Source organism: Meleagris gallopavo, chromosome 1 (genome assembly GCF_000146605.3).
Source record: "Meleagris gallopavo isolate NT-WF06-2002-E0010 breed Aviagen turkey brand Nicholas breeding stock chromosome 1, Turkey_5.1, whole genome shotgun sequence".
Classification (NCBI taxonomy): domain Eukaryota; kingdom Metazoa; phylum Chordata; class Aves; order Galliformes; family Phasianidae; genus Meleagris; species Meleagris gallopavo.
This window is the reverse complement of record NC_015011.2, coordinates 129,530,653-129,544,342: the sequence shown is the minus strand read 5'-3', so window position 1 is coordinate 129,544,342 and position 13,690 is coordinate 129,530,653. Positions and strand designations below refer to the sequence as shown.

General features: G+C 42.1%; 1 protein-coding gene across 1 annotated transcript; it reads right to left on the bottom strand.

The window, feature by feature from the left end:
* Positions 1–8,002: 8,002 nt before the first annotated feature.
* PDCL3 (phosducin like 3) lies at positions 8,003–13,551 on the bottom strand. The gene is made up of 6 exons (XM_019612029.2): positions 13,510–13,551; positions 12,818–12,947; positions 12,137–12,227; positions 11,669–11,812; positions 11,023–11,231; positions 8,003–9,218 (listed from the first exon to the last, which is right to left on the bottom strand). Exons 1-6 carry the CDS (start codon positions 13,549–13,551, stop codon positions 9,076–9,078), a joined length of 759 nt encoding a protein of 252 aa, XP_019467574.1. The 3' UTR covers positions 8,003–9,075.
* Positions 13,552–13,690: the final 139 nt, after the last annotated feature.

Below are 13,690 nucleotides of genomic sequence, written 5' to 3'. Positions count from 1 at the left end.
GCTGTATGAGTTTTCTGTTCTATCTATAGTAATCATCAAAGGTAAAAGAGAATCTGCTCTTCTACAAAGAGCAATAAACTACGCCTTTGATCGGGATCCAAATAGGTTTTCTTGCTAAAATAACTGGGAGGGAGTGAAATCAATAGACTTATTTTGAACGTGTTTAAGTTGACAGTACATCCTTAATCCAGTGCACGGTGCACTAGATACTCCTGTGTAAGTAGGCTTTTGTTCAAACATACTGGCTGGACAAGCTCAGGAAGTGAGAATGAGAAGGTCTAATAGCAGGGAATGAGGTCCCACCTTTTCTCTGTGATCTTGGACAGACAGGAATCTTCAGTTACAGTTTGTGTGACTCCCCAGATCATCCTTATTTTGGGGAACACTGTGATCTAGTCTGTAACATCAAGTATCAAACGAAAAGGAACACCTAAGTAAGTGGTTAATTTGGGAAGGGAAAGACTGTTGTAGGATCGAACTGTTCTGCCCCTATTTAAAGGGTACAGCCATAAGAGTCAGCACCAGCAGCACCGTGGGTGCAGTGTTTCCACTGCCCGGCGTCCTGGTGCCTCTCTGCCACATGTGAATGTCACCTCTAGCAGAGATTTACTCAGCTTTATCTGACTGACAGCAGTGTTTTGCCTGGAATCTTTGAAGGCAGGCAAGCAAGGGGGCAAAGAGCACTAATAGAATTCTTCAATGTCATTTTAATAGGATCACTGTTTTGTGGTAGCTATTTTTTCCCCTCTTTATCTTTCTCTGTACTCTGCTAGGCTCTGTGTTAATGCCCTCTGGTGATACTGAATTCTTTCCAAGCTTCTAAAAATAAATAAATAAATAAATAAATAAATAAATAAATAAATAATCCCACCAGCATTAATTATTGTTCCAGGAGCATATCTTGCCTTAAAGATGCAAGGTTTTCTCTGAAGCCATCTGCCTGGATTTTCTTCCCTTAGGACAGAGAGAACTGTTAGCGACTCAGTATGTCCAAAAGGCAACTTGCAGCCAGAGGAGATAATACGAGTGACCCAGTTGCCCTGTGAAGGGAAGTGCTGTCTCTGTGCAGTGTGTTCCATATGCTATCCATCCACCTTCCTCACTTAATGAGCCTCAGACTTCTTCATGCTGGTCAAGATAAATATAAAGCTTCCAAGCCCTGAAATCACCATAGTGAGGTTGCCATGGTAAAAAGAAAAAAGTTCAGTCCATCACAGCTTAGGCTAAAACCTGATGCAGTGAGGTACCAGCACTGCATTGAGACACAGAAACATGTGTGTGATGTTCTCCAAATTATCATGATCTGGACTTTTTAAAGCGTCCTATTCTGCTCATTTTTCTGAAAAGATGCATTAGGATTCTGTCTCGAAGGAAGATGTTCTTATAGCAAGGCTGCAAAATTGGAGCTTCCTAAGCCTCCAGCTCAAGTATTGCTGCTGAGTTATGCCAGAAGCAGAAATCCTAAGTCCAGGACATTTGTCTTGATATTTCATGACCTAACCTGCAGAAGAAAAGGCTATCTCATACAAAATCTAGATCCCAACTCTCCACTGCTGTTCCACTGTTGATAAGCAGGTGGCTTAATTACCTCCTGGAGTGATTACATGGCTGGGTTATTTAAGGTTTGAAAAGCTGTGCAGAGGCTCTGATAGCAGAATGTTATTCACCTGACAGGATGTGCAGAGTGGGCACAGCAAGTTGGGACAAGCACTGCACGGCAGCCAGGGATTTCCTGGCCCCCTGTGCCCACCGTGCAACATACACATGCCCTTGGAGAGCCCTTAGAAAAGGGAATTGTATAATGTGTCTGCAGCATCCCATATGGGCAGGGCTCTGAGGGAGAGGGCAGGCTGCCCAGTAGCCTGTCTATTGTGAGAAACTTCACTTACTGCCTTTAACGCAGCTTTTTGTTCTGTTCTGAGTGACTCTGCACCTTCCAAGCAAAGATCGGTCTCCCCAGACAGGAGATCTTGAAATCTCATGGAACAGTGCTACAGCTTTCAAAACACAGCTTCAGATCCTGATGCTTCAGAGATCACACACCCAGCTTGAATGTAAGGAGAGATGTCTTCCTGAAAGGAGATTGTGGTGAGGTGTGGATCAGCCTCTTCTCCAAGGTAACAGTGATAGGATGAGAGCAAACCGCCTTAAGTTGTGCCAGGGGAGATTAAGGTTGGATATCAGGAACAATTTCTTTCCCAAAAAGAGTGGTGAGGCACTGGCACAGGCTACCCAGGAAGGTATTAAAGGAGCATGTGGATGTGACACAGATGGACATGGCTAGTCAGTGTGGTGGGCTGGCAGTTGGACTAGATAACCTGAGAGGTCTTTTCCAATGAGTCTATAATTCTATGATTTTATGTCTACCTGGCACATTTATTGCTAGTGGATATACTTGATGCTGTTCTAGGCAGGTCCTCTTTGGCCATTTCTCAGTGTGTTCACGTAGAGCCTTGCTTTGCTTCGGAAACTGTTTGGATACCACTTTTCTCTTCATCATACCTGCTTTTGACCATTAAAAAATGGGGCCAATCTGAATTCTTTCTTCTTTCATAAATAAAATTGCAAAGCAATGCAGTCCTGCACAGATACGTCTTCAGGAAGAAAGAGGAAGGAGAACCTATGAAGATGAGTTGGATCACCTTTTGTAGCAGGGAGGTAAGTCAAGAGCTGTGTGAGGATTATCGCGTTGGGACTAAGACTCCCTCCTATTCTGCTCAGAACATGGTAGCCACCAAAAAGCTTCTGAACTGGTTACGCCACATGGTGAAGTAAGGATAGGCAGCGGCAGATACAGTTGCTTTAATCCAAGAAATGTAGCAGTCATAATCCAGTAATAAAGAAGGAATTGTTTACCCCTTTCCAAGGATAGGGGCTCACCAAACAGCCCACAAACAACAATCTCAAGTAGAGATGCTTCCCTTGCAGCTGCCAGCCCTTACATGAGGTTAGGGAGGTGTCCACCCCTTCTGGTCGCACAGATGAATTACTTCCACCTGTGTTCCCAGTGCTGGCTACAATTCTTCACCAGTTGCTCAATCACTGGTTCAGACTGTGGCCTAACATTTCCCATAAAGGAGCACACTACAGAGATTTCATATGTTCACTTCATGCACAGAGGCGGGACTGCTCTGGTACAGGCAGGCTGGGCCCACTCCTCAGCCTCTGCTGGTTTTGGAACCAAGTTCTCGCTGAGGAGTGATTTAGAAGTGTACTTTTCTTTTTTTTTTTTTTTTTTTGTGGACAAGATGCCTGGATTCATACAGATGGGAAATCGGAAGTGTGTACGGCCAGCTGTTCACAGCCAACATGATGACAGATGCATTCTCCCTGTAAAAGAGTCTTGTGAAATTAATGCTATAGATGCTGTGTTCACATGCAGTACAACAGAGCCAAGTCAATAGTTAAGGCTTGCAGAAACCCATGGGACAGACTCACATGTGCCCACAGGGAGACATACTTGACATACAGCTGGTGTATCTGTTTCTTAACAGACTTCAGACTGCACACAGCATCTCAAGTACTGCCACTGATACTTCACTGAAACCAACATTGTGTCTAAAAGCACACAAACAGACCATAGTAAGGAAGCAAGTTTATTTCTGTGGAGAACATTGCCATCTTGTGCACAACTGCAGTTACTTCATGCCTGGCACACTCGAGAGGTGATGCTGTGCAGTTGCTTATCCCTCCCATTTTCTGAATATTCAAAGATACCTGAAGCACACTTTGAGCCCTTCAGTAGGACTCCCTAAGTAGGATGAGCTTGTTCCAGTCCTCAAACAATAACAACAAGATCTGAGCTTCTTTCTGAGCTGCAAACATTTCCTCTCTAGCTTGCTTTCTCTATGAGCACACCACCATCTAAACACAGAGAACAGCAGCCTGGGTGTTCTCCCACGGGGGTATCTGAAAGATCTGGCATCCATATCCATTGTCTCATCAGGAGAGGTTGTAAGGCCTGGTTCAGCCTGCAAGATCTGGTTACTATCCGTTCCCCACCCCCATTACATCTGCTAGTTAGACATAATCAGAAGTTTGGGGTAGCTACCAGCCAGGAAATTCAGCTCCAAGTTTGGCATACTCCCTTGTGTTTTCATCCCAACAAACTCTGCAACCTTTTACAATAAGCGCTTCCTTGCAAAAGAGAATAGCCCATGCCTTGGTGTCATAGCAGAAATTAACTTTCACTAGGAACTACTGCTGACCTTCTCCTGCTCTCATTGCCTGAGCCCAGGAACAACAATGCTACAGAGAGCGGCTCTGAATATCACTGCTTTCAGCTTTTTGTAACAAACATCCTCATATGAGCAAGTAATTGATGAAGTCTCCCAACACCCACACGGTCTGTATGATTTTGCAGATAGATAAACCGCAATGTAGCGAGAAGAAAAGTTCAGCAGTTGGTTCTGCTGCCTTCCTTGTTGATGGCAGTATTCCCAGTGGGTATGAGTGGGGTCAGGATCATAGAATCAGTAAGGTTGGAAAGGACCACAACTAGCCCAACCATCAACCCATCGCCACATGCCATGGCAAGAGGCAGCGTCACTTTACAAGTAAGCAGCAGCTGTCTGGAAAATCTTGCTCTCACTTGTAACTGTTGTGACTTTTGCCTCCACAAGCTGAAGCCTCATAAATAACGTTGTGCTTAAGCTGTTCAATGTACTGGAAGAAACGTGGCTTCTTATAGTAGATATATTGATCCAGAGGCTTACAAATATGATTACATTCATCTCAATTGTCTGTTAACATTTATTACATGGGATTGTTCCACTTTAAGTTATGTAATTCCTTGATCACTTAACATGTTAAGTGTGAAATGGAAATGACCTCAGAACTACTTGATGTTTTTCCTGCCATTTCTTATCAGACCTCAATTCAGTCAGTCAACTCTGTAAATTAAAATTAATCTGCTGAAGGCCTGAAAAAGATGGCACCGTGTCAGGAAATGAAAGATTGAATACATTACATAAAAACAAGTTGGAATGCTCATCAATCTCCCACACAAGTCTAGAGAGATTCTCGCTGCTTGGATTTTCTTCTCAAAGGTTCTCATCTGAAGCTCAAAACTCTTCCAAGGGAGGGAGTGAATCCTCTCTTGGCATCACAAAAGCCACCTGCAAGTAGACCAAAGACGTTCAATACTTTTTTTCTAATTCTGTGACGAGATAAGTGCATCAGTGAAGTACTTTATGCCTCTCGCACTCCTTTGATGACTGAATTAGCTAAATGAAATTGAAATGAAGAGTGATTTAAAATGGGCTGTAATGAGGAATGAGTTTAACTGGATATATGCTGCATTCCCAACAATTGACAAGGAATAGATTAGGTTTAGCAGTGCAGTGGTTTTAAAGGATGTGACTGGCATATAGAGAAGGGAAAGCGGTCCCCTTTGATCTTAGCAAGAGTGGTGTTCCTTTAGACATGATCTAATCCCAATAAATATGCAGAAAAAAAATCATATTATGGCGCTTTTTCTTTTTGCCCCCCTTATAAAACAAATTAGTCCAAGCTAAGTTATTGTGGTTTGCATTAGAAGTCTTAATTCATATTGCTACACAGACTCGAAATATAGAACTTTTTGGATTTTGAGAGAATAGTGATAAACTATTGTGAAATTGAACTTGCAGTATAGGAACAAAAATACAGCTGAAATTTGATGAAAATCACCTCCTGAAATCCAGCTTCTGAGAACACTTGTGTCCAAGCACAGGTACCCTGGCCATGGTAGGTCTAAGAACCTGGAGAACTGGCTTTTCCCCTTCATTACCATGCTTGTACAACACAGGGCATTGTGTGTATAAAGCACATGGAAATTGTTACCCTCCAGGTTTGGCAGGATTTGATGAGTGTAGATCATCCCTGCAAGCAGATCGAGGTAGAGGAAGATCAGAGTGGAGTCTTAGCTGGATCAGGGCAGCCTGCCATCAACTGTCTGCTCATACAACCTGGGTAAGCAGCAGACTTAAGACCCACACTGTGAAGACTGCATTCTTTATAACTACAGGTTTACTCACATTTCACACGCACAGAAAGAATTTGAGTGACTGTCCACTAATGGTGAATCATCCGCATCTCTCTATGGCCCATGGTTACTTTCCTTCCCACCCTCAGGCACTGCTGCTGTGTGGGATGAGTCAGTGATGCTCTCATAGCACTGCACAGAACAGGATCTTCTATGAAACTCAGCAGGCTTTACAAGATCAGTGCCTTTGACTCTCCAGAGCCTTAGTGCACAGAGGAGATCATTGGTCTGACACTGTTGACAGGTTGCAAAAATATCAAAAGTGCATTTAGTGACAGCGCCCCAAATCTTTGCAAGTGAGCATTCCGTTTCCCCGGTTATTTTCCCACATTATATTGCCTCATTCTGCTATGGATATTAATGGCTGGTTTGGTTTGCTATTTAGCAAATGGCTTCCTTTTAAATAAAAGCTCATTCCCCTTACCTGAATGCTTCCGTAGTTTCTGCTATGCTGAAAGGTTAAACAGAGCTCATTATCCATATCCAGCAGAGATCTAATTTCTACAAAAGGCCTTGATCAGGACAATACAATTGGCAAGAAAGAGAACAGGATTAGAGAGTTGTTTTCACACTTAGCCAAATACCAGGAAGCACAGAGACCATTAAAAATGATGCTCTGCATGAGTGTCAGTAGCTCAGCAGAACCTTCAACCTCTTCTGGTTTTCTGTTACTGTCCCATCTACTCTATTAAGGATGACATTCTCTCCCACATGTCAACTCATCAAGCATCTCAGAGTACAGGATATACAAGAATACAGAGTAAAAGATGGTACAAGTCATAGGCACATAGCAATTTCCTATGGTCTGGTCATCAGATGCATTTTGTCCTTCAGCCACCCAATGATCAGTACTAGCAGGTGCATCCTCGTGCATGTCCAGACTGCTTTGTGCAGGAGACTTGGTGAGAAACCTCTCATGGTCACCTCCAAACCATCCAATGCTATTAAATACATGCCCTCATCAGTGGTCTGAAATTAAGGGTTGGCAGTACATAGGCTGTCCTGTCCAGCACTGGTCACAGATATGTATTTAAAAACTGAAAAGAAAGTGCTGAGTAGAGACTAGACGTTATCTGTACAGGAAGATGTGCATGGCAAATTTATAACCAGAGCAAGATTTCTCACAGTAAGTCCTTGGATGAAAGTATCTGACAGGCACAGAGAGGATGTGCTGGAAGCAAAGACTGAAGACAGAATACTGTATTGATTCATGGACCATAACAGGAGAAACCAGCGGTCCAGAAAACCTCAAAAGCCTACCTGCAGTTATCGCCACCCTCCTTCCTTAAAGAGGCTCAAAAGAGCTAGCAACAGAAGCAAAAATGCATCCAGAGCTCTAGCTACTTTTTCGATTATACTTTAAATTGAATATGTTGCAGCAGTGACACAAAATGGAGTTTCTGCCCTTCTTACTTAGAAAGTTGATAAGCTTTAAAAATAAACTGAGAAGAGTGTGGCAGCTGTGCCCGCACTAAGACAGCTGAACTGCTAACAGCAGCAAATGTGGAGAGAGAAAGGCTGAGGATATGACATTCATTCCAAACCATCTCACAGAGGGTCTTATTTCAAACTAGCTCTTGCCTTACTCTTTGTATCAAATGCCCCTTGGTGATTGCTCCTCTCAGTTAGCATCCTCCTAAAGAAATCCAGCTGATATACTCAGAGGTCATTCCAAGGTGTGAAACAATGCACACTTAAACAAGGACGAGCAAAGAAAAACCATGCAGACTTCTGTTAGAATCCTTTTAATGTAAATGACTTCTATAGAAGTCACTTATTGGTTTTTCTGAAGAGAAAGAGTTGTCCTTTTTGTAGATTGTAAGAAGACATAGGTAAGCACCAAAAAGGCTGATAGCATTTAGTCTGATAGCATTTTGCATAGCCCAGTGTCAAGAAGCGTGTCAATACATACAAAATCTAATAACCAATATTTATCAGCCTGTATCCTGCTGCATTTTACTCACTTCCACAGTGTTGTTTTAGATGTTTTACCAAAGATACAAAAGTCAGAAAGACTTAAGTTACACTCAAATTCCCATGCAGATCTCAAAGAGAAAAATTTCAGTGTCTGCTGTTCCAATCCAAAATAAGTACACAGTTCAGTGTTAGAAGAGCTACAATTCAGGAAAGGAAGAGATAGAGTTGAACTAAGACTTCAATTATTACTGCTTTACCTAGAAGAGTATTTTATTTTTGCTTTAATATAGGAAGATATTAGCTCTTCAAACATTGTTTTCCCTTCCATATGGCAGTGGCATTACTGTAGTAAAGCATCAAACTTCTCAGTAAGTGGAAGTCAGTAATTTCACACTGGAATGCCACTATCTTGAATCTTCTTTCCTGATTACGTGACAGTGCTGCAAAAGGCACAATACTGCTGCTAAGCAAATTCATGTACATGAAAGGGAGTTCTGGACTTAGCAGGTCCAAGATGATATTGACCATCACCAATGCATCTCTGAAGATGTTGGGGCCCCCAGCTCTCCCACTTGTGCTAGCCCTTCTGCCAGCACTCCACACATGGCTTTCAGCAGCACCCATGTCACCTCCCTGAGCTCTCCACACAGTCCACTCTCTCCATCCAGCATCTACACAGGACAGGTTAACAGAAGACCAAGTGCCATGCTGTAACTCACCATGTTTAAGATCAATTATTTATACTAATGTAGTTAAACTATTACGCTTTAGGTCACTTCATATTTTATGTTAAAAAATAAAAAAAAAAAAAAAAAAGAAAAGTGTCAGCAGTTCATTAAGAAAATAATACCAAGAGACTTTTGTATCTACCAATATCTATATTTTAAAACTTGGAGTAAGATTTACTCAGGCTTTGTAATATAAAGAGTCTTTCATGATCTCAAGTGAAGCTGCAGTAATTTTTTTCAGGAAAAATGCCCACATCACCAAAATCAAAAAAACACCGACTTTCAATTTCTAGATAAATGGCTGCCTTGAAATGCTCCACTTCTGGGGTTCAGGAAGATCCAGTCCTTTAGGCAGGAACACTGGCTGCCAAGTGTACTGTATCAATCCTGATGCTGATGTAGGAGTCAGTCATCCTCTGAGTCACTCTCTCCCCTGGTTTGGACGCATGCCCTTATGGAGGACATGAGCTGGTCCTGGATCTGTTTCCTGGGGTTCTCCTCAAGGTCTGTCTTGATGGCACCTGACTCTGAGATCTTCCACTCCAGTTCTACACAGAGCAAAATAAGAGTGTCATGAATAAGGGGAAGCAGACTAGGCTGTTTTCTATCTCTGACTCCTTTTGATATTTGCTGATTTATTTATCTCAACACACAGCTCCTCACCTTTCTGATTTACTCTCAAAAGGACCTCAGATCTTGACAATTCTCCTCAGTTCTTCCCACCTTGTTTCCCCAGCTGGCTTCTCTTACCACACTACCATGAACATCATCAAAACAAGGGTCATACTCTATCCCTCCCCTGCCATCCCATCTCAGCTCCCCTGCCCTGTCCCTCACCCCACTCCAGCCAAGTCCTTCCTTCAAGATTAGGAGTGCTGACTCAGATCTCAGCCCGGAGCACAAAGCCACCAAAGTGGTCATCTGCAGAGCAGTACTCTGAGCCCGCAATGTCATTCCTTGTGCCTCCTGGCTCCCTTTACAACAGGGAATGTCAGAGACAATGGACACAGAGCAGCAGCTTTGCATAAGGCAACTTCCCTGTTGAAAGAACACAACCTCCTTCTATCCACTTAAGGAGAGAAATCAGGTTTGAACATTCACTGCTGAGAGATTACAGCTGTATGCATCAAACAGCAAGCTCAGCACAGTCAGAAGAGGCAGGAATAGCTACATTTCTTTAGCCACTCAAGCTATCTCATCAATATACCTGAATTGTAAACTATATCCCTGAAAAATATGCAATTCACCCCTTTCCGGCTACTCCTTGCACTGATTATTAGTTCATTTGCAAGACAGTAAAAACTCCCCATCAGTAGTGTGCCTGTTACTAAATAGATCCAAATTGGATTGTTTCCCAGAAGTAGAGGAAAGTCAATACAACACACTCAGTTGAAACCTTTCTCCTAGTCCTGCTGGAAAATCCATCATAAAACCTAATTTTCTTCAGACTTTACAAAGTAACGAATGCAAGCACACACTTTATTCAATTTCCAATGGAAATCACCTAGAATTAGAGAGAGAAGAAATAAAAATAAAAGTACAGAATTGCAGTGCCCAGCTTTTTGCTATGACTGAATTAAGCTAGCTCAGCTAGCTACCTTTGGATCCCTCAAAATCAACTATTTATGTGCTAAAAATGGGAGAAAAATAACTGTATGTTCTCTATGACTGTTCCTTTTAATGTATGATTAGACAACCTCTACATACAGTTAGTTATTCTCAAATTAGCAGTTTCACTGGTGAGCTTTTCTCTTTCTGACACGTCAAACAGAGCATCTTCTACAGCATACACTCAATGTAATCTGTAAATTTGAGGATTTTATTAGAAAAAAAAACAAAATAAAGCACACTACAAAATCCTCTTTGCATCCTACCGCAACACAGACAACTGCTACCATTCAGCAGGGACCTGAAACACTCCTTACCTGTGGCTCATTTCAGATCAAGATGCCTTTGCAAAAGCTTGACAGTATCTGTACTAATACACCTACCCAGAAAGCCAACAAGTATCCTTTTATCTCTAGTGAAGTCCAGGAATTGCATTTGTTCCAGTTACTTTCCAACAACTAGAGCCTCTTCCATTGCACACGTGTCTCCAAGCACTGCTTTATGATACTACTCCCTGCCAACCTCCTGCAAACCACAGCTTTCTAAATACCTTCACATTGGCCTATACTTGCTGCTTTTCCAATATCACTTCAATCATGTGGTATTGAGCCAAAAAGTTGGGCAGAAGATAACAGCAAAAACAACTCATCGCGTGGCTCTTAGTGATCTCCATTCTCTTAATTCTCTCTTCACCTCCTTAGCTTCTTGCAAAGATGTTCACAGCAGTTGGATGCAGACACTCACCATCCCTTGTCAAGTTCATGCCACCGAACACCAAAGGCCCAATGAACTGAGCTCTGATGTCTCCTTCAAGGTAGACAAATATCGTAGGCAGATTCTTATCGGGATAGTTGGGTATGCAGGTGGTAGAGATAGCTTTGATGAATTTCACATCTCTGAACTTTTTCGCAAGTCCACTTAAATGTTGGTTTATTAAGGCACAGAGTGGAATTCTGTCAAGAACAGCAAGAGACACATATAAGAAGAAAAACTAAAAAAGACTCATTTGATAGCAATCTTCTTCAGAAAAAAGAGTCAGAAATAACAGTTCAGTGGGAATACAAATGTACCGAAAGCAATTTCTGACTACTTTTGTTGTCCAGTTCTCTAGCATTCAAATTAAATTAGTACCACTAGAAGTTGGTGTGGCTTTTTCTTTTCTTTGTTTTGTTTGTTGCTACTTTTTTTGTTGCTCGTTTTTAATTAAGATACCAACAGCATCACTTCATAGTGACATCCTTTCAACAGCAAAACTCAGCAGTCTTGAAGCCAACAGAAAGCAAATTAGTAACAATTCTTTTAACTCCAGATTCAGTTCTTGATTTCCACACTAACCATACATTTGTCAGGAGCCACAAAAGGTTTAGAGGTTAAATAACTAAGATCTTACCCCTGTTTGTAGAGGTGCAGGACTACCCATATACCTTTCCCAGCTTTCGTAACCTCTTGAACATAATCCTTCCCTGAAATCTCCAGAACTTCTCCAAATTTATTCTTCATTTGAGCTGCTTTCATTTCTGCTAATCTTTGCTGTCTGAACAATAAAGAATGGGAAAGAGATCTTAAAAAATAGATACATTTAAAGTACCTGGCTGAAACCCAGACTTTAGAAGCAGGTTACACAAAGATGTTGAAATCCCAAAGTGATAAAAGCAAGTTGAAGTAGGCTATAGATGTTGTTATATTTGCACCCCATATTTGAGCTATCAACATGCAGTATGTACAATTGTGCTCCATGAAAGAGATTTGATGTTTCTTCTGCAGATGCTACGCTACCAAGTTAGACGGTAGAAATCACAAGAGATACACAAGGAAAAAAAAAAAATCATTAAAGCCAAGCTCCACATGATGTTCTAACCTGTACATTTCGATAGCTTTCTCATCTTCCTCATTAAATTCATCCTCGTTTTCTTCTAGCTCCTCCAGAGTCATGTCCTCATATGTTTTCACTAGAAAAGAAGCAACATCAAATCAGCAAATATATCATTCTGGAAACAAAACTCATCAGCCTTTCAGTCTAACAGAATTTAGATATGGGAAATATATTTTATGTATGGGAAATGTGTTTTTTCCTCTCCAATATTACACTACTCTTTTCTTTTTTTTTTTTAGAAAATATTATGAACTCTATACATATAGATATAAATACAACAAGGATTCTAAGCCAAAGGCTGGCTACGCTGGTGCAGAAGAACCACAGCTAGCTTTTAAGCTCTGTGACTGCAGCACAAACATACAATACAGCAGGGATGGCTGAATAATGGAGGATGTATACAACGATTATGTTTATGAGATGTTTTATTTGTACATTCATATAACACACTCCACTGAAACACTTCTTATTTCAACTGTATACAAGTAAATGTTTCAAAATCATGGGGCTGTCATCAAGAAGAGAGTCTTCCTGCTCTGGAAGAGGCCATACATTCTAGAATGTATTTGTCTGATACTGTCAACAGATGCAACACTCCAAGAATTAGCTTTGGTATCCCCTACGGTTTAGAAGAGGACACATTGCTTCACAGGCACATGCACTCACCGAGAGATTTCTGAAGGATTTCAAGCTGCTCCTCTTCCTTGGCACGCTCCTGCTCTTCTCGGTTTTCCTTTGGAGGAAGGATACCTTTCTTACGCAGGATGTCATTCCACTCGGTGTCTTTCTCTGGGTCCTACAGTAAAACAAGAAGTGGATGATTGGTATCTGAGGAGAGCTTTGTTACATTCAAGCAAGTTTTTCAGGAAACACAGCACAGTGATGAAGTGTAATCATCCAGACAGCATCAGAAAGCTACAGCATGCATCCTCCTGACACCAAGGCTCCCTTGTAGCCCCATAAGTAGTGACTTGATTCTACTCCAGAGCACATCTTGGCAGGGGACAAGTCTGGAAGTGCTGTGATCATCACTAAGCCAGCACTTGGAGGGAAGTGCACACAGTCTCTCAAGGTAAGGCCACTGTGAGGGAACATATCTAGGTCTGTACTGAGGTTGCTCCTGAATTTTAAAAGCCTTTGCAATGAAGTTCCAATAACCTAAAAAGAAGCCCAGTGTGCACCCCTGCGTTGCTGAGAAATTCAATGGAAGCGTTTTTAAGTTACACACCAGGTTGGTTTTGTTTTGGCAGCCTGCTGTAGGTAGCCTGCTTTGCGGGAGGGCTGGACTAGATGATCTGCGGTGGTCCCTTCCAACCCCTACCGTTCTGTGATTCTGTGAGACCACATCTCTTCTCTACCCCAAGGCACACTAGTTGTAGACTTTTCAGCACTCCTGCCATCTGTCAACACGCAGAAGCGCTTAAGCCACCCACCCATCTGCTTACTACAACAGCGAAAATCGCACACCGCCCTTAAAGAGAGAAGAGCCCAACCCGGCGCCCCACAACGCCACGCACGGCCGCAGCCCCGCTCGGCGAG